The sequence below is a fragment of the Sorex araneus genome, chromosome X (genome assembly GCF_027595985.1).
Source record: "Sorex araneus isolate mSorAra2 chromosome X, mSorAra2.pri, whole genome shotgun sequence".
Lineage (NCBI taxonomy): Eukaryota > Metazoa > Chordata > Mammalia > Eulipotyphla > Soricidae > Sorex > Sorex araneus.
This window is the reverse complement of record NC_073313.1, coordinates 59,416,279-59,437,608: the sequence shown is the minus strand read 5'-3', so window position 1 is coordinate 59,437,608 and position 21,330 is coordinate 59,416,279. Positions and strand designations below refer to the sequence as shown.

General features: G+C 45.5%; 1 protein-coding gene across 3 annotated transcripts in view; it reads left to right on the top strand.

The window, feature by feature from the left end:
* Positions 1 to 9,285, top strand: part of ZNF185 (zinc finger protein 185 with LIM domain) — a 53,589-nt gene extending 44,304 nt beyond the window's left edge. For all 3 annotated transcript variants that reach the window (XM_055121907.1, XM_055121908.1, XM_055121909.1), the window contains 3 exons: positions 1,091 to 1,193; positions 5,081 to 5,179; positions 7,144 to 9,285. In XM_055121907.1, the coding sequence (XP_054977882.1) occupies positions 1,091 to 1,193; positions 5,081 to 5,179 (202 nt within the window). In that variant the 3' untranslated portion in view covers positions 7,144 to 9,285. The remainder of the gene's footprint in view (positions 1 to 1,090; positions 1,194 to 5,080; positions 5,180 to 7,143) is intronic.
* The last annotated feature ends 12,045 nt before the right edge of the window (positions 9,286 to 21,330 follow it).

Sequence of the window (21,330 nt, the reverse complement as noted above, 5' to 3'; positions counted from 1 at the left end):
TGTTTCTGCTTCTGCTGCCAACAGTGATGAGTCCAAGGGCATTCACCACACTGTAGCCAATACTACAGTCACACCGACTCTGATGGACCTTACTGTGGCTGAAAGATGTCCCTCAGCAATAGCCGTCAGGTAGTTCTTAAAAACGGGGGCAGTTACTCACTGGTCATGGGGATATATGGTGTTCCTACGGTGGGAATTTAAGTCACCCCAGGCTTTCATAAAGGTGATCTATATGGGGTGAGGGGTGCTGGTTCTTTGCCTAGGGTCTGTATTGCACATAGTTGTGTCACATAGCTAATGATATGTTTACTGAAGAGGGAGGCAGGCCCTCTAGCTTTTTTTTGAGGACAAAAAGCAGGGGTGAGTCTTGTGAACAAAGGTGGGGAATCTGAGAACAAGAAAGATAAACAATCCAGAAGTCACTAACTAGAACTTTGGCATGAGATCCTGACAGGCTTGGCCGCCAGACTCCTCTGTTATCGCCCCTAGAGTTCCTAGAGACGAGTGACAAGCTGGGGCCAAGAGTGTGGGCCTGGGGGACAGGGTTTAGTGATTACAGACATGAAGAGAAGGGCCATCAAGAATGGACATAGGGGGATCGGAGTGATAATACAGTGAGTATGGTGCTTGCCTTGCATTCTGCTGGCCCCAGTTCGATTCCTGCCACCCCATATCATCTCCCAAACACCACTGGTAGTATTCCCTGAGCATAGAGCCAGGATTAATCTCTGAGTACAGCCAGGTGTGGTTCAAAACCAAAAAAGGAATAATGTATATAGGGAGGGCATATCCCTGTAGGAGACATTGCTTTTTCTGTTTGAGGGGGGGAAGTGTCCTCAGATATACCAAGCTAGAGACAGGGAAGGCAAGCTGCCCGCAATAAGGTGAGTCCAGTGAAGACACACGGTCACCATCTGGACATCATGAAAGTCTCCAGTAGAGATCCAGGCCCATTCTTGTCTGGGGCCATAGGGCTCGTTGCACACCACAGGAGGTGGCAACTTGGAAATCCCATGAGAAAACTCAAGGGTCTGATTGGATGCCCTCATGTCTGCATGCCAGTCTGACTAGTGGGTCCTTGTTTTCACAGAACAACAGGAGGAATATGCACTTACTGCAGTCGGGAGATCCGAGACTGCCCAAAGATCACTCTAGAACATCTTGGCATCTGTTGCCATGACTATTGCTTTAAGGTAAGTAGTGGTGGCACTCAGAACATCATCCTGAGCTGGGGTATTTTAAGGGTATGGCTTGATCGTGGAGAAAATCTGTTCTTCGTGGGATTACACTCCATCACAGAGCATTTGCAGAAGTCTGAATGGGTCCCCAAGTCCAAGGGAATAAATGAGTCGATGTTTCCAGGTTCTTAGTACTATGGAGGACACAGAAGCAGTCTTCTGGGGAAAGATTGTGTAAGTGCAAAGGCCCTGTGTTAGGAACACAAAGTTTAGTTCATGTGGCTCAGGAAAAAAGGCCACGGAGACAATTGGGGGTTTTACATCTGGGGCTTAACTTCCATGACTTGGAGGACATGGAAGAGACTTTAAATGTTATTGAAAATGTCATGAGCACCCACCAGAAGGTTTGAAATCCAGGTGGGGTATTCTCAGGGTGCATGTGTTTCCTGAGCCACAGGAGCAAATGGAGCTCAGGCAGAGTGTGAGCAGACTGAGAAGGGTGCTGAACTTCTGCAGAGTGGTGGGCATTGGTGACCTCGCTAGTAGCAGTGTTAGTGGCATGGTGGACACTATACCATGACTGATGGGGAGCTTGAGAGAGCAGGGCATAAGAAAGGCATGAGGTGGATCGGAGTCTGGTCCTGTGATGGTTGGATGATGTTGTAGAGGGCACACACCACTGATGGCAGCTGTGCTGTTCTCTTGGAGATAGAGGACAGTAGCGTGCTGCAGCATCCAGACGGAAGGGTTAGCATGTGGGTCTTAGGAGGAATGAACTTCCCCAGCAGTGTATTCTCATTTCTCAGTTAGAAATGGGTTACTGCTTGTCACCTGCAAGTTAGAGTTGGGTGTTTACAGAAAAAGGGGAGGGTGTGAAATACCTAGTACCTAATACCTAGTATCTCTTTGCCTCAGAGAGTGGGTGGTAGCAGATGGGCAGCAGGCAGATGTGGACAGGGTGGTGATACCTTGAGGCATTCTTGGGGGCAGGAGTGAGACAAGGGAGCTGCTTTTGTCAAGTGTGGATTTTTCTAGGCGAACTGGCAAGATGAAGATTGTACAGGAGAACATGACAGTGAGGCTTGTTGTATTGTGCCTGGGATCTGTCAGAGTGAGCTGTGTGTACCCAAGGAGCAGGCCACCTAACTTAGGTATTTTTTTGGGGGGGCATACCTGCTTGTGCTCAGGGCTTACTCTTGGCTCTCTGCTCACGCATCACTCTGGGTGATGCTCAGGGATCCATATGGGATGCTGGCAATCAAACTGGGTGTCAGCCACATGCAAGGCAAGCACCTTACCCAATGCACCATCTCTCGGACCCATAGCATGTACTCTTGGAACCCAGTCCACTTATGGATGGTGACAAGGTCTCAGGTACTAGAACACACATCCATTTTCCCCAAAAGACTGTTAAGGCGTGCAAGGTGGACTTCCAACAAGGTGCCAGGAAATGCTGAGGGTGTTGTTCTGAGGACCCCACTTGGAGACTGACTGGAACAGTAACTGAGTTAGAAGAAGCACGTCTGTCTGTGGGGGTTCAGCTTCACTCAGAACTGACTGGGAGAGGTGCTGGAGCTGCAGTGGAGAGACAACTACAGGGCTATGGCCTCAGGCTGTACTTCAGGAACTTATAATGAGAAGGCTCAGGGGAAAGACGGGAGGGATGATTGTGTTTCCTGCATTCCATATAGATTTCTATTCTTCATCCTAAAGATTGAGACTGATGGTTTGACAAACAACATTTTGTTTTCCTGATCATGGGCTTACATGAGAAGTCCTAGACAATTCTATACATCTTGGTCATGCTGCTAATTACAGAGCACTTCAATTAAACACATGAGCAAAATTCCAGGATTCCCGAGATCTAAGCACCTTGACATCTTTGGTCTCTCACAGCCAAGTTGGATGTTTAGGGGGCAGGGAGCTGTCAGTGTGGGTGAGGCCTTAGGTAGGCATTATGGCAGAGATGGGTGTAGAGTTGGAGGTGAAGGGACTCATACGGGTATTTTATTTTGATGTTATGGCTTTGGGGCCATACCTGGCTCTTCACTAAGGAATTACTCCGTACAGTACTTGGGGTACCACATGGGATGCCAGGAGTGGAACCCGGGTCGCCCATATGCAAGGCAAGCTGTCCTGTCTCACCAGGGTGTATTGTATTTTCTATAAGGCCAAGCAGAGGGCAGAGGAGAGGAAACATAGGAAGCGTGGAGGGACAGGGCTTTGGCACTTGCCTGCTGGGGCTACCAGGAGAGCTGGGAAAAATAGCGGGATGGCCAGATGGTGAGACCTGACCATCCTGGGGGCTCCTGGAAGTTGGGAGACTTTCTTGTCTAGAATCACAGATCTACTCAGAGCTAAGGGCTGCAACCCGAGGTTCTGCCACTGAAGTGCCCTCACTGTGCTTCTGGTGTTGTAGGATGACATTACTTTGTCCTCCCCCCTAGCCACAAGTAGCTTTTCCCGGTTTTCCCCAGAGTTTAGGCTTACCCCAGTCTCACCCATCGAGGTGTTCTCTATTCTCTCCCATCCTTTTGTTTATCTATAATCACTTCTCTATGCTCTCTTCCCCAAAACAGTTAATCCGCGGCTTTCCCTTAATCTGACTCTGCTAATTTATAAGGTCAGACTTTCCTAGGATACTGAATTTATATTATATAAATTAATATTGCCTTTCTCCTCTTCTTGTGCCTTTTGAATAATTTACTTTAAAGCAATGTCCTTTTTGTATGGACACGAGAAGACAATATTATGCTTTTGTAACTTGGGATTTAATTGGCCTCAAATATTATTCCCTCCCGGGCATCTGCTTTCTCCACTTAAGCCTCAGTTGCCCTCAATTCCTAGCACCCTAAAAGCAGGGTCCCGACGAGGGACAGGATGGATCCAGGGCAAGCGGTGAGTTGTGTGCTACCCTGGCATCGAGATGGGCCTGGACAAAGTGCCTAATTCTTAACTATAAGTTAAGAGCTTGATCATAGACAAATGCTGTCATGATCCAAAAGTAATGATGAGACTAGGACCCTGCTAGGGATAGGAAAGACTGATCTGGCCTGAGCACTGTAGTCTGAGATTGAGATGGCCCCAGGAGAGCAATTCCATAAGCTTTAATGCATTTCTTATTGTGTCCATACAAAATGATTAATATTATGAATTCTTATATGTTTGCTGGCTGAGGAGAAGAGAAACACACTCATGGGACTCTGCCCTTGGGTGGATCCTCCTGCTGAAAGAGAATTAAGTCCTAGGAGAAGCATCCCCTAAGGGAAAGGAACCTCAACCCTATTGATGGTGACCACACCTATGTGTACACCCCAACCCCCTCATGCTGGGGAGATTTAACTAGGCTGTAAGAGTGGTTTGGGGGGCCAGATCCAGAGATCCAGAGAGAGACCGAGAGCCGGGAGAGAAGCAGGGAGAATGAAATAAACTGATCGAGCAACCAGTTTGGCCTTCTTCCCTCCGTTGCCTGCCCTTGACCGACAGCACACACAGTGGTTCCAGGGCATTGAACACGGGCGGTGAAACAGAGCCGCCCGGAGAGCCCAAGAGTGCACGCACCCCTCGGCGTGCCTTAGTTTTTTACATGGTGTGCCCAGTTTTATAGATGAGGCCGTAGGGGGCTGCCTAAGCCGCCCCAGATTATAAGCAATAGAGTTCGGGCTCCAACCCAGGCCCAGTTCTTCAGGCAGGACTCTTTACTCCTTACCACTCCTGCCTGTTGGGGTTTGTTTTGATTTGGAGGTTGTCTGTTTTATGCCGTTTTTTATTGTCTGCTTCAAGGTCCAGCATGTGTCACCAGCTCCATGTCTTCCTGCCCACCTTGGCCAGGCACGGCCTCCCCGTCACTTGTTTCCAGTGTGTCTCCCACGTGCTCACCTCTAGCTTGTTTTCTCTTTCAGTGTGGGATTTGCAATAAACCTATGGGTGAGCTTCTGGATCAGATCTTCGTTCACCGGGATACCATCCACTGTGAGAAATGCTATGAGAAGCTCTTCTAGGTGGGTGTTGGCACCTTTGTGCTGAGCTGCCAGAAAACTCAGTAGAAGGGAGAATCACCCCTGCTATTTCCTCCTGAATCTGAACCCAGGACCCTGCCTTTTCTTTTCTCTCTTTTGTATAGTTATTTTTAAATTGAATCACTGTGAGACACAATTTCAAGGGTGTTAATGATTGGCTTTCAGCCAGTGTTCCAACAATCAACCCTTCACCAGTGTACATTTACTAGCACCCATGTGCCTCCCCAGCCTGCCTCTCTGACAGACATATTTCTTTATTTCTTCTCTCTCTTTCTTTCTTTCCTCTTTCCTTTTAGGCATTGTGATTTGTAGCACAGTTAGTGAAAGGTTACATGCATATCCATTTCCCTCCTTTCAGCACTCAGTTTTTGTACAGAGTGACCATTTCCAACTATCATTGTCATATTTGTCCCTTCTCTGTCCTAATAGCACTACCTCACAACTTGTGGCAAACTTCTGACCACAGACTGGTCCTCCTGGCCCTCATTTCTACTGTCTTTGTGTATTACTCTCACACTATGTTTTTCTTCTTACATTCCACAAATAAGTGCAATCACTCTATGTCCATCCCTCTCCCTCTAACTCATTTCACTAAAGATGATACTCTCCATCTATGTATACGCACATTTCATGATGTCATTTTTCATTTTGGCTGCGTAGTGTTCCATTGTGTGGATGAACTATAGTTTTTTAAAATCCACTCATCTGTTTTGGGGCACTTGGGTTGTTTCCAGATTCTGGCTATTGTGAGCAGTGCTGCAATAAACATGGAAGTACAGATAACTTTTCTGAATTGTGCTTTTGGGCCCATAGGGTATATTCTTAGGAGCAGTATTGCTGGGTCTTATGTAAGCTCAATTTCTAGTTTTTTTGAGGAATGTTCATATTCTCCAAAAAGGCTGGACCAGTCAGCATTCTCACCAGCAGTGAATGAAAGTCCCTTTTTCCTGGTATCCACGCCAGCACTGGTTGTTCTTGTTCTTTTTGATTTGTGTCAGTCTCTGTGGTGTGATATGATACCTCTTGTTGTACATATCTGCCTTATGATGTACCTTTTGAACATTTGTATTTCTTCTTTGAGGAAGGTTCATCTCTTCTCCCCATTTTTTGATGGAGTTGGATGTTTTTACTTGTAGCATCCTACCAGTGCCTTATATATCATTGATATATACCCTTATCAGTTGGGTATTGATTGGGTAAATAATTTTTCCCATTTCATGAGTATCTTTGTATCCTGGTCATCATTTTCTTTGAGGGAAAACTGTCTTTTATTAGCCTTTGTGAGGTGTGTATGTGTGTGTGTGTGTAGGTGAGTCCTTGTGTTCTGACTTCCTGTGATAATTTGAAATTTGGGGTGGCACAAAGAAATGCCCTCTCGAAGCATTGGAGTTTGTAGTCTCCCTCCCATAGAGCATCTCAGCTAAGTCCTCTAGATGTCATAGATGCCTATCAGGCCCTGGCTCTTTGCTCCAGTTCCTCAGATGATGTCCACCATTACCCAGTAGCATCAACTCAGGATTCCACAATCTGGAGTTTAGAAAATCAATACAATCACCCATAGGCAAAGATCAAGATAAGGGGCAGAGCCCGGGAGGGTACTGTCCTACTGCGACTGGACCAACTTAGTCTATACTTAGGGAAGAAGACAGTTTGCTTGCTAAAAGTCAGAGGAATTAACCCCCATGTCTGAGCACTGTGTGGGGCCCAGCGCCCCTAGGACACTGCCTTCCAGGAACCTCTTCAGCTAGAGAAAGATCAGGGTATCCTAGGTAAAGGCAGGGAGATTAGTCAGCAGCCAGTCTCTCCACAGACTCTAGTATGTCCTCTTTCTAGAAGGAACATTGTCTCCATTCTTAGTCCAGACTCCCACCTGGGGCTCCAGGCTGTCTATTACATTGCACGTACATTTCTGCCCTCATGAATCTTTGCTTTTTTTGGCTTTTCAGACGGAGAAGATGCTGAAGACTCCCAGACAAGTTTGGCTGTCCCAGTTCCCCGTTTCTGATTCCGCATACCCCCTCCCATTCAGTTTCTTCATGCTTTTGTCCCGACCTTGAACTTGCTTAAACCCAGTAGCTATGAAAATTTACTTGTGTGTGGCTTTTCAAAGCTTAGAAAGTACTTCTTATCCATGATCTTATTTCAGGCTTGAGCAAAGCAGATTGAGCAGGAATCCCAGCATGGCTTCCCTAGGACAGATTGGCTTCCTGATGTGATAAGGTGGCCCGAGATATAAGGCAACGCCAGAATGTAGGGCTCCTTGTGTCCTGCTTTGGGGGCAGAGAAAATTCCCCCTTTTAACCCACAGCTCTGAGTGTCTTTGGTATTGGAGAGCGGAAGGATAAGCCCCTGAAGATTCTCAGGGGCCAGCATGGAGACTGTGGACAGTCCCTAGTTGGGAAATTGCAGGCACTGAATGCTAGGGATTGCCATAGGCTTCGTCTAGCTTATCTATTGGTCTTATATATTTTCGAACCTTAAATAGGCTTTTCAAGGTCATTAGTTAATTGAATGAGTTAAGTTGCAGATTTTCATGAACAGACATCTGATTTACAACATGTTTTCATGAGTAAATTTATTATTTACAGCATGTTTTCATGAGCATATTTCTGATTTGCAGCAGATTTTTATTACCTCTTTCCTGCCTTTCACTCGAGTTGATTTTTCCCCCTGCAGCATGTAGGCCTGTATTCGAAAGGTTAGGTTTACATTCAAGAGGATGTGATTCTTTGGGATGTCTTTGTCTAAATTTTGAGAGTTGTTTAGTATCTTGCCCTCAAATCCTGATCACTTTACTTGATGCAGAAATCCTCTCAAGTAAATCTTGGATGTATCAACTCCAGCAGGATTAAGAAGGGAGAAAAGCAGCTAACCTTTCTTGAGGCTTTAACTGCATATCAGGCATTAACATTGCAAAGTGATGGCATTAATCCTCCTACTAATCCTGTGCAGAGGGTACTTTTGTTTCCACTTCACAGATAAGGATATTGGGTTCAGAGAGGAGGTCTGTTCATTGTATAGAACCATTGCTCTTTCTCCCAAGCTCTCTTATAACAGCATCAGAATAGCAAGCACCTGTTCTATGCTGAGTGCCAGGCACTACCAGGTGGCATCTCTTCACTAAGCCTCCCTGAGGGACGCTGTTTCAAAGAGATGCTAGTGTTAAGTCCTGCCCCAGCCCCTGGGCATCCTGGACACTCACCACATGAAGTACTACAAAGACCAAGCACCACCTAAACCCTCTCTCCTCTCCTTCCAATGCTGCAGAGCTCAGAGGTTCTCATCTGTGAACAGGTTTGACTCAGAGACCTTCCCAAGAGGAGCTTCTCAGCCCAGGGAGAGCTCCAGTAGGTTAACTCATCTACGCATGAGGTTTTCTGAAATTGGTTGCAAGTGCCAGCACCTCTGTTACTTGCAAGATGGGACCTGTTGGACATTGGACCAGCTGCATGCCCACCCGTGCAGTTCACTGACTCTGCTTAAGCTCCCTGTAACTCCTCTCTCCTCTCTCATCACCATATCTGCCCTGATGGGGAAGGACCACTTGAGAGTTCTTATGATGAAAAATGAGGACAGAAAGTATCTGTCTTCTATCCAGTTTTTGCTCTTCCTGTCAGAGATCAGACAAGATCTTTGTTTGCATGTCATATGCCACGTGCCAATACTAAATAAGAGTTTAGCCCAAGCTTGAGACTTGACACATGGTGAGCACTCAAGTGCTGAATGAATGTGTGAAAGGGAAAGAAAGGTGTCACCTCTGGGTGGGAGATGCTTCTTGAACCACAGTGCAGGCCCAGCTGTGAGGAAGTGCAGAGTAAAGACGTTTGGGATATGTAGGCTTCCCTGGATTCTAGATAGGCTCTGCTGTTAAGGGAGTTTTAGAACCAGTAAGTAATGTAGTGAAAGGCTGCAAAGTCAATATTGATTTTAATCCAAAATAGCCTCTTTCATGTCTAGAAAGGCACAAAATTATCCAGACTAAAGGAAGAGGGTAGTTATATTACACTTTTGCTTCTTTTTAATTGTCTAGTATTTTAATCATACTTGTTTAATCGACATTAATGTACACAGTTAAAATAAATATTAAATATTGCATCTTACAGTGTTCAAGTGTACTTTATTATTATTTTAATTTTCGAAATTTTGACCAGACCTGGCAGTGCTTAGGTCAAGGATCCCTCCTGGTGGGATTTAGGGGACCACATATAGTGCCAGGGATTTAACCAATCCCTGTTATCCAAGGGCAAGGCAAGCACCATAGAGTCTGTTCTATCTCTCTGGGACCACATTTACTTATTAAACATAATTTTACATGGTGTGTTCAACTGAATGATTTTCTTTCAAAAAAGTTTTGGGGGCACACCTGGTATTGCTCAGGGGTTACTCCTGGTTCTGTATCCAGCAATTACTCCTGGTGGTGTTTTCGGAGACGGATGGCATATAGGGTCCCAGGAATCAAATCTGGATCAGTTGTGTGCAAGTGTCTTACCATTGTACTATTGCTCTAGCCTCCATCACCCTCTTTTTGATGAAAGAAAATATTACAATAAATTTATCCTTCAAGAAAAATAACTCTGATCTCATCAGATTTTATCTGATTATGTGCACAGATGCAACAAGAATAATGATCATCTAGGCTTTTATTTATTTACTGGGGGACCACACTGACTGTTCCCAGGGATCACTACTGAAGGTGCTGGAACATTTTATGCAATGCCATGGATCAAATCAAGGTCTGCTGTGTGCAAGCCAAGTGCCTTCTCCCCTGTACTATCTCTCCAGCCTAAATCGGCCTTCAATAATTGCCTTTGCTGAAAGGTTTTGTCAGCAATTTCATATCTGAACTTCATTTATTTGGAGGGGGCACACTGGCTGGTATCAGGAATTACTCCCAGCTCTGTGCTTGGGGGACCATGTGGTTTCCATGATCAAACCTGGTCCTCCTGAATGTAAATCATGCACTCCCACCCTTTGAGCTTACTCTTGAGTCCACACATCTGGGCTTTTAAAAACCTTTCTAGGATAGCAAGCTAAGCCAAGAAATCACAACCAGATTTTGCCTGCAATTCCTACATATTTGGGAAATCTCTTCTAAATGTTCCTAAATATCCTAAGACTCCTCCGTCTGCAAGGAGGTAAATTTCCTGCTCAGTTGGAAGGCTGGGATCCATGTGGACCAGGTATCTCATTGGTTTGGCCTAAAGGATATATATTTTGAAAAAATTGAGTCCCTAAGCTTGACCTCAGTTATGGAAACTTGTCAGGGGCTACATATGCCAGAACCTATTTCTGAACCCTGGGTCTATATAGCCCTTGAAGTTCCCCAAGCACTACAAGGTGACCCTGGTGTCCCCCAGTACTCAAGTGTTCAAGCAGCAACATGTTCTGGGGACTGAGTGTGGAATCATGCAGGATGCTTGGCTGAGTATCAGTGGCAGTGGCCCCTGCAGCCCTGAGCACTGCTTGGGAGACCCCCCCATTGTCAGGGATAATTGTTTCTGAGAGTCATTCTGAAATATGATATTTCAGTCAAAGCCTTGGCTATATCACCATTTCCCCCAATTATATCCTGTTATAAGGAGAATATACTTGGAAATGATATCCTGCAAATAAATGTATTACCGCACAGAATGCTAAAAAGACAATGCCGAAGTTCCAGAGGGAGTGGGCAGGGAAAAGAAGATAAATACATCATTTATGCTTATGAATATATGAACAACTAATTGTTTTATCACTTAAGAGATGTGAGAAAGGAGTTTCTTTTTTATGTTTTGAGTTTTGTTTACTCAGAAAAAAGCAACTTTGTATCCAGAAATATTACTAATAAGTTTTTGCTAGTAATTATAATAATATGTCCATAGATAATTGTATGGACTTGCTGCACATGAGGTCATATAACATAGGAATATTATCAGTTCACGGTTATAATATTTTGGCTTTGTATGGCAAGATATAAAATAAAACAGGAGAATTCATGTAAAAATTCATCATATAAAAGGATATACATATATTTTATATGAAGCCTTTTTTGTGGAATATGTATCATTTAGATTCTCTTTTTTTTGGTGTGGTTGATTTCCATGATTTTTTAAAATTTATTTATTTTTAATTAGTGAATCATCGTGAGGGTACAGTTACAGATTTATACATTTTTCTGCTCATGTTTCCCCCATACAAAGATTGAGGACCCATCCCTTCACCAGTGCCCATTCTCCACCACTGGTAAACCCAACATCCCTCCTACCCTCCCCAATCCCATCTCCCCCCACCCCACCCTGCCACTGTGGCAGGGCATTTCCTTTTGTTCTCTCTCTCTAATTAGGTGTTGTGGTTCGCAATAGAGGTGTTTAGTGGCCACTGTGTTCAGTCTCTAGTCTACATTCAGCCCGCATCATCGAGAAAGGAGTTTCTTATATCTGCAGGACAGAACCTTAAGGCAGCCTCATCATTTTCTCCTGTTCCATTGTTAATTCTGATGCTTACTATTGGTGTAGCAGTCTCATTACGCTTCACGTACCTCCTTTTGGAGTTGGGGCCACACCCGGAAATACTCAGGGTTTACTCCTGGCTCTGTGCTCAGGAATCACTCCTGGCAGACTCAGAGGGACCATATGGGTACAGAAGATCAAACTCAGGTCGGCAACATGCAAGGCGAACAACCTACCAACTGTACTATCACACGGTCCCCTGGCCTTATCAGTGTCTTAACTAGCACTCTGCAAATTTTGGCTTAGTCATGTGGTGGGATCAACAAATTATTCAAAATAATGCCATCAGAAGACTGTCCTGAAGTGACTATCTATTCATTTTCATGAGAAACTAAGGTAGCCCCTTTTTGGAGGTGAAACATTCTGGCCTTTAATGAATTTCCAGCACTTTGAGGGAAACTTCACTACAAAAACAAAAATTTGTGCATCATGGAAGTCCTCAAAACATACAGAGTGGGCTGGAGCAATAGCACAGCGGGTAGGGAGTTTGCCTTGCATGCAGCCAACCTGGGTTTTTTTCCCAGTATCCCATATGCTCCCCTGAGCACCGCCAGGGATAATTCCTGAGTGCAGAGCCAGGAGTAGCTCCTGTGCATTGCTAGGTGTGACCCAAAAGCAAAAAACAAAAAAAAATCAGAGTGAAATTGAAAAAGGACTAATTTTTGATGGTGTGGCATGAAATATTTAAAAGGATAAATAGAATGAGTTTGATCTTGAACCCTGGGTTTTATCTCTGGTACTTCATAGTTCCTGAAAACACCTAGCTGGAAGTACTTTTGTAGCTCTGTTGGGTATGGTCTCAGAACCCCCACTCCCCCCGCAAAATAACAGATTATCACTGATACCATTATACTGTGGAATCCCAAATGGTACTAATAAATTATATTATGAACCTACTTGGAGTATCTGCATTATTATTGATTTAGAGAGAATTAGATACTTTCAACTGAATTATCTTAAAATTCCTAGGAATTAATGAACTTAGCTTAACAAATTTTATCCAGCAATAATTATGTTCATATATACCATGGTCCCCTTAAAGATCTTTTTATTTTGGGGTCTCACTCATTGGTGCTCAGGTCTTACTCCTGACTCTGCACTGAGGGACCACTGAGGGACTAGAGAACCATAGAGGGTGGAGGGGTTAGACCCAGGTCAGCCAACAGCAAGGTGAGCACCATGCTGGCTGTACTATCTGTCTGACTCCTTAAAGATATTTTCTAAGTGTCATGGAGTGATAGCACAGTGATTAGGGCATTTGCCTTGCACATGGCTGACCTGGGGTCGATTCCTCAGTCCCTCTCAGAGAGCCCGGCAAGCTACCGAGAGTATCTCGCCCACATGGCAGGGTCTGGCAAGCTACCTGTGGCATATTTGATATGCTAAAAACAATAACAAGTCTCTCAATGGACACACAACTGGTGCCCGCTCGAGCAAAATCTATAAGCAACCGGATGACAGTGAGGCTGAAGTAGAGCCATGACAGGATCCACTTTAAGACCAAAGCTCAGCAGGCCTAAGTTTCAGTTTCCCCTATCAGAAAGTCCTGACTTCTCAGAAAACAATATCATCCTGAGAAGATAAACTGCCCTGTAGCAACAGCATATCAGAGTAGGGGGCATGGGCAGTGGTGCCCAGCCAAGTAGAGAGGGCCTAGGGAGGAGAGGGCCTAGGGAGTAGAGTCACGGGATGGACAGGGACCAAGAATTGGAAACATAATGCTGGTTTCTGAAGTCACTCAACCAGACAGGGACCAGAACTAGAAACATTGCCAGTTCCAAGAAAAAATGGTGTTATGTAACCAGACCCTATATAAACTGCTTAGAATGCAGAGTCAGGGTCCTTGTCAAGACTCCACTGTGTTGGATGAGACTTGGACCCCAGCTTGAGCTAGAAATAAAGGGGCCTAGCATTTTCGTCCTCAGGTCTGGTCTGGTCAATGTGCAAGTGAAACTCCCTTCCCAGGACATAACACTAATTTTTTTTGTAACTTAAAACATACTTTTACTCAAGTATGCAAGGGATGCAAACTCAGTGCACCAAGGTCCTCCTCGAACTGTATTACGGATTCACCACCAGGATCTAACCATTCTACAATGAAGTGATCATTGACGTAAAGAGAGGGATTCGGCAGGGTGATACAATTTCACTGAAACTCTTCAGTGCCACCCTCGAGAACGTCATGAAGCGACTGGAATGGGAAGGAATGGGAGTGAAGATAGACAGTTGGCAACTACACCACCTCCGCTTCACTGATGACACTGTTCTAATAACACCAAACATTAGCCAAGTGGCACAAATGCTGCCCGAGTTTGACCCTGAGTGTGGAAAGGTTGGACTGCAGCTAAATCTCACCAAGACAATGTTCATGAAAAACAAACTAGTCCCTGACATTCCATTTTCTCTCAACGGAATGAACATCTCTGAATGCAGCAGCTATGTGTACCTGGGTCGAGAACTCAACATGAGGAATGACTTGGTGCCAGAACTGCAAAGGAGGAAGAGAGCAGCGTGGAATGCCTTCAAACCCATTGAAGAAGTGGTTAAGAGGATGAAGAACCTCCGGCTCTGGGCACATCTTTTCGACTTCACCATTTTTCCTGCACTAACATACGCCTCAAAGACCTGGCCCCCATGAAAACAGGACAAGAACACTATTCACTATTCGGGTATCCCAAAGAGGAATTGAAAGAACTATGCTTGGAGTATCACGTTTCACTCAAGTGAGAGAAGGAATCCAGAGTTCCGACCTCCCTTGACGATAAAGAATCAGGGACGCTGTCTTGTTTGCTAAGGCGTCGAAAATCAGATGGGCCAGACACATATGCGACTTAGAGATGACCACTGGAATAGAGCTGTTACCGATTGGATTCCACGGGACGTCAAAAGACCACGAGGCTACCCACTTACGGGCTGGTCAGACTTCTTCATCAAAACCCTGAATGAATGTTTTGAGGCTCTTCGTGTTCTTGGAGCGAGCAGATACCATTGGGCTACACTAGCACGAGACAGGGAAGAATGGAGATGTTACTGGCACCAGCTTCAGCAAATTGAAGATCAACGATGTAGGATAACATTGGGTTTGTCCTTTCAGCCTTGCTGCAGGGAACTTAGTTTACCTTAAAGCAATGTCCTTTCTGTATGGACACACGAAGACGGTTAATATTATGCTTTGTAACTTGGGAGCTGATTGACTCCAATAATATTTACTCCTGGGCATCTGCTTTCTCGACTCAGTTGCCCTTAGTTCCTAGCACCCCCAAAGCAGGGTCCCGATGAGGGACTGAACGGACCCACGGCAAGATGTGAGCTACCCTGGCATCGAAATGGGCCAGGCCAAAGGGCCACAATACTCAACTATAAGTTGAGAGCACGGTCATAGACAAATGCTGTCATGATCCAAAAGTAATGACGACACTAGGACCCTGCTGGGGTTAGGAAGACTAACCTGGCCTGAGGACTGTGGTCTAGAATATATAGTGAGATGTCCTCAGGAAGAACCAAACTTTAAGTTTATACCTTTTACTGTGCTCATACAGAATGACATTGCTAGAAATATTAGAAGTTAATTTACTGTAACTATTTAAGTGGATTAGTAGCTGAGGAAAGAAGAAAGTGACACACCCTAGATGGGATCCCGCCCTTGATCGGTTCTCCAAGTAATCTGTAGTAATCTCCTTAGATGAGATTTTGTTAATCTCCTGGAGGAGTGGTCTTACCCCTCTTTGCTGATTTGTTAATGTTCAACCCACATATGTGTCACCACCCTTATGTGATTGCTATGTAAATTAAGACTGTAAGAGAAGTACAAGGAGAAGACACAGAAAGACACAGGAGAAGACGCACAAGCAGGGAGAAGACACAGAAGTGAGAGTGGAGACACAAAAGCGAGAGAGAAGCTATAGAAGCAGAGACAGAGAGAGGTCGGAAGAGAACAGAGGAGAGACTACAGAGTCAGAGACAGAGATAGAGAGACAGACAGAAGAAAGCACAGCGGCACACCCAGAAGCAACCACAAAGGAGGAGTCATCCCGATATCCCGATCCGGATCCAGTCCATATACAGTGGCTCGAGAGCACCGAACGCGAGCGGAGAGAGAGAGAGAGAGAGAGAGAGAGAGAGAGAGAGAGAGAGAGAGAGAGAGAGAGCGCACCTCCCCAAGAGCCCGAGAACAACACACATCACATCACCCCTTCCCGAGTGGGCGCTTTTGTATTTTTACCCAACGGGATGATAAGTGATACAAGGGATGCAGGCAGTGTTTTTGTTAAAAACAAGAGTAATGTCCTCAAGTTAACCACTGGTTGTTCATAAAAGTGTAGATGCAAGATTAGGACAGAAAATAAATAGATATGGAAAGTTGTAGAAGGTTAGCAGAAAAGGAATTTTATTCTAGTGGTCAAAGTTTGCTAAAATTTGGTGCATTTTTGATATTTTGAATAATCTGGAATTTCAATTAGTACACAGTGCAAAACTATATTTTAATTTTCTCTGTTAAAATGAAAAATGTTTCTGGGTTAATTTTCTGGGGAAAAACTGTGGGATTGAAGCGAGCACTATGTGTCCGAAGAGTGAGTGGTGTCCAAACTCTTACCACCCTGCTGCCATGGCATTAGAACCCCCTGGGTGGGACAGCTCACTCGCTGGGCTGCCAGTGACTGAGCCCAGGTCAGCAGCGTGCAAGGCAAGTGCCCTACCCATTATGCGATGGCTACAGCCCTGCTTTTAACATTTTTAAAAACCAAAGCAATATAGAAACTCCTGTTCATTTCCACCTGAAATAAAGGAAATGCATTTTGTCACTAAAGATACAGCAGAGGTGTCTGAAGGTTCCAGAAACGTGTGGAGTCAAGCATTCATAGCAATTGAATTATTGAGCTTTTGAGAGACACAAAATCTCCGTCTGCATTTTAATTGAAAGACATTTCTTTTTTCTTTTTTTTTGCGTTTTGGGGCTACTCCTGACGAGATTCAGAGCTCATTTCTGGATCTGTGCTCTGGAATCACTAGTGGAGTGGCTCTGGGGACCAAATGGGGTGCTGCGGATTGAACCTTGATCGGTTGCGTGCAGGGCCAGCGCCCTACCCACTGTACTATCTCTCCAGACCCCCAAACTGCGATTTTAGGAAGATTTTGTGGGGATTTGCAGTTTGGGCTCCCTGCATCCGTGCAGTCCTTTACTGAACAGCGCTCAAGATCCTGGAAGGTGGAGCCAAAATGACAATATACCGGGTAGGGCATTTGCCTTGCACGTGGCTGACCCACTTTGATCTCCCGCATTGCAAAAGGTCCCTCAATGTCACCGGAACTAATTCCTGAGTGCAGGATCCAGGAGTAATCCCTGATCATTGCTGGATGTAACCTCCAAACAAACCAATGCTGCAACCACAGGGCGAACATTTGAGTTCACACTCAGTGGAAGAAACCTACTTCAAACAAGGGCAGGAAGTGGTTCGCAAAATCAAGAGAATCCAGAAGAAAATCTGGTCTCGGTTTGTGTTTTGAGACCCCTAAACACGTTCATGGACTTGTGGAATGCAGGGAGCAGCCATAATTTTGCCATCTTCCCTAGAAAAAAGCCCAGTTTTTTCCTTCAAAAGGTGTGCTGTGAGGGGGGTGGGGGGTGCGGGTCAACTCTTCCCTTTAGTAAGAACCCTTGAGGATTTCACTTCGCACTCAGCCAGGTGCTGAATGCTTGGAATATAAAAAGATCAGTTACAAATGTGCTACACAGGTTGGCGTCAGTTGAAGGTCCCAGGGGAAATGAGTGGGGGGCCGGAGGCTTCAACAGCAGGTACGGCTTGAGGCTCTGGGTAAACATCCCTGTCCCTTTCCAATGATGCAGAGAAATGTAAGAACTCTTGAGGATTTCACTTTGCACTCAGCCCTGTGCCGACTGCTTGTAACATTCAAAGGTCAGTTACAAATGGTTGGTGTCGGTTGGAGGTCCTGGAGGAAATGAGTGGGGGCTGGCAGCTTCTCCAGCAGGTACGGCTTGGGACTCTGAGTACACATCCCTGCCCCCTTCTAATGGTGCGGGGAAATTTGCAACAGGGAAATTCAGCAGCTGCTGGACCTGGTGAGCTATGTGACGACCTGGATGCGTCTTTGGGGCTGCCCTGAGGGTGAACATTGTCTAGCTGTGCAAAGTAAACTGATCCTCACTTGAAATGAGAACATTCTGTCCTATCCACAACAGAAAAGTTTGGGGTAAGTGCAGGGGGAGGGGTGGGCCCAGCCTGGTGGGGGAGGGGTGCCTACGGCTAGTGCGCAGCCGCAAGTGGGCTGTACCCATCTCCCCAACCAATGAGCGATTCCCAACAGCATTTCAAGTTCAGTCTGCATCGAGAAGCTCGTGGTGGTGGTTGGAGGTCCCGGCGCGGAACGAGTGGGGGCCTGGCGGCCTCTCCAGCAGGTATGGCTGGAGCCTATGGGTACAGAAAGCAGCCCAAGGAGTAGGGGATCTACCCGCCATTGATTCTTGCATCCCAGGGGCTTGTGGTTACTGTTTTTTCGCTGAAACGGGATTCCGCTCGATCGGACCTGGTATGCCTCCATGCACTGCCGTCTGCGGGCATTAAGATTGGCCTGCCAGGACCCGTTCCGTAAGAACCTTGCCCAAAGCCATCACATTTAGGGCCAAGCATGCTTTTCCTTGAGATAAATTGGTCTCGGCCCTTGTCGACTGACCACTGCTACTGTTCCAGTGCATTAGTGCTCCCAGAATTGGGGCTGTGTAAGGTACAGAGTGTGGAAAGGGGTGGGGAACTTAGTGAGGTGGACTTACGCCGGGCTGCGGAGTGAAGTTTGGGATTGCTTAGCCCCCAGTAGGGCAGGGTTTGGGACAGGACGGAAACTTGTGAAGGAGTGGAATCTAGCAATTTGGGGACAGGGCTTGGGTTGCGGAAGGAGCAGGACATGGGGTTTAGGGATTAAGATTTCTGGGGGTTTGTGCTTGGGTAAGCGTTGAAGGTTGGGCTTGGCCAGTGGTTGGGCTTGGTGATGGTTGGGCTTGGCGGGTGGTTGGGCTTGGCGGGTGGTTGGGCTTTGGCGGAGGTTGGGCTTGGGCAATGTGGGTTTGGGCATATGTTGGAGTTGAAGCTAGGGCTTGGGTGGGCATTTGTGCTGGGTCTTGGGGCTTGGGTGGGCGTTAGTGTTGAAGATTGGGCTTGGGTGGACACAAGTTGAAGCCTGGGCTTGGGCGGACATCAGTGTTGAGAGTTGGGCTTGGGTGAAGGGTGGACTAGGGCAGAGATTGGAAGCAAGGGTTGGGTTTGGCCACTTGGATTAGGATTTGGGAATGGGTGGAACTTGGCTATACAGGCGCCATTTCTGGTTGAGGTAGAGCGTTTTTTTTTTTTTTTTTGGTTTTGGGACACACGGTTGACCTTATGACGTACTCCTGACTCAGTACTCGGGGATCACCTTTGGTTGTACTTATGGAACCATATGAGGTTCCTGGAATTGAGCAAGGGTGGGCCACATGCAAACCAAGTGCTCTATACATTGTACTATCTCTGCAGCCCCAGCACCAGGGCACTTTGGAATACCTCTGCACACTCAGAATTGGAGCTACCTGAGCAGGGGTATGTGGGGCCAGAACCTTAGCAAAAATACTTGATCTGCTGTCTTGCCTTAAACAGATCTATTGTGGGAATGGCTGCAGACCCGGGTGAGGACTTCCTGGCTGCACAGAACTAAAAGATGTAGTGTTGAGCGCTGCAATTGGAACTCTGCAGGTAAACTTCACTAGGTATTGGCTAAACTTTCTCATTCTGAGGTCACTTTATTTTGAGGTGCAGAAGCTTTTTTTTTCTTTTTTTTGTTCACACCCAGCAATGCACAGAGGTTACTCCTGGCTCTGCACTCAGGAATTACTCCCGGCGGTGCTCGGGGGACCATATGGGATGCTGGGAACCGAACCTGGGTCGGCCATGTGCAAGGCAAACGCCCTACCTGCCCTACCCGCTGTGCTGATGCTCTTGCCCCAAGGTGCAGAAGCTTTTAAGTTTAATGTAGTTCATTTATTTATTTTTGCTTCCACTTGTGTGGTCAGTGAGTAGTTTTCATCTTTGAAGATGCCTTTAGCTTCGATGTCATAGAAGGTTCTGCCTACTTTTTCCTTCATGTACCTTATGGATTCAGGTCTGATATTGAGGTATTTAATCCATGTTTACCTGATTTTGTTGCCTGTTGTTAGAAAGTATTCTAAGTTCATTTTTATTTTTGCATGTAACTGCCGGACTGGAGCCATAGCACAGCGGGTAGGGCATTTGCCTTGCATGCGGCTGACCCGGGTTCGATTCCTCTGTCCCTCTTGGAGAGCCCAGCAAGCTACCAAGAGTTTCTCACCCGCACGGCAGAGCCTGACAAGCTACCCATGGTGTATTCAATATGCCAAAAACAGTAACAACAAGTCTCAATGGAGATGTTACTGGTGCCCACTTGAGCAAATCAATGAACAGTGGGAGTACAGTGCTACAGTGCATGTAATTGCCTCGCTTTCCCAGAACCACTTTTGAAGAGGCTTTTTTTGCTCCACTTCATATTTCTTGCTTCTTTATCAAAGATTGAGTGATCTGTGTCAGGATATTCAAGTCTATTCCATTGTTCTGTGGGTTGGTCTTTATTCCAGTACCAGGCTGTTTTAATTATTACCACTTTGTAGTATGGTTTGAAGTTGGGGAAAGTGATGCCTCCCATCTTATTTTTCCCAAGGACTGCTTTAGCTATTTGTTGGGGTTTATTGTTCCATATGAATTTCAGGAATGTTTGATCATTTTTTTTGAAAAATATCATGGGTATATTTATAGGGATGGCATTGAATCTGTGTAATGCTTTGGAGAGTATTGCTGCTTAGACAGTGTTAATCCTCCCAGTTCATAAGCAGGGAATGTGTTTCTATATCCTCATGTCCTCTTTTATTTCTTCTAGTTTTCTTCATATAGGTCCTTCACCTCTGTAGTTAACCTGATTCTGAGGTACTTGATTTTCTGGGGCACAATTGTGAATAGGATTATTTTCTTAATATCACAGTCTTCTCTTTCACTATTTGTACATAGAAAAGCCATCAACGTTTATGTATTGATTTTGTAACCTGCCACTTTATTTTACAAATATATTGATTGTAGGATCTTTTTTATAGATCCTTTAGGATTTTCTTAGTATCATGTCATCTGAAAATAGTGAATGCTTGATTTCTTCCTTTCCTATCTGAATGCCCTTGATATCTTTTTCTCGCCTGACCAGTACAATATTGAGTAGGAGTGGTGAGAGTGGGCAATCTTGTCTTGTGTCTGAGCTTAGAGGGAAGTCTTTCAGATTTTCCCCGTTGAGGATAATGCTTGCTGTGGGCTTGTGGTAGATAGCTTTGACTATATTGAGGAAATTTCCTTCAACTCCCATTTTCCAGAGTTTTTGTTAAAAATAGGTGCTGGATCTTGTCAAATGATTTCTTCCTTTCTGCCTTTGTCTTACTTCCTTTATGCCTTTTTTTCTGGATTCCAATTTGGAAACCCGAGCCCTGGTTTTTGCAGCACTCCAACCTTGTTCTCTCCCCAACCTCCCATGTTACTGGAGCATTTCATTAGCTGGAGGATAGTATCATCACCTGTTGCTTCTTGGGGTCCTGACAAATCCACGATC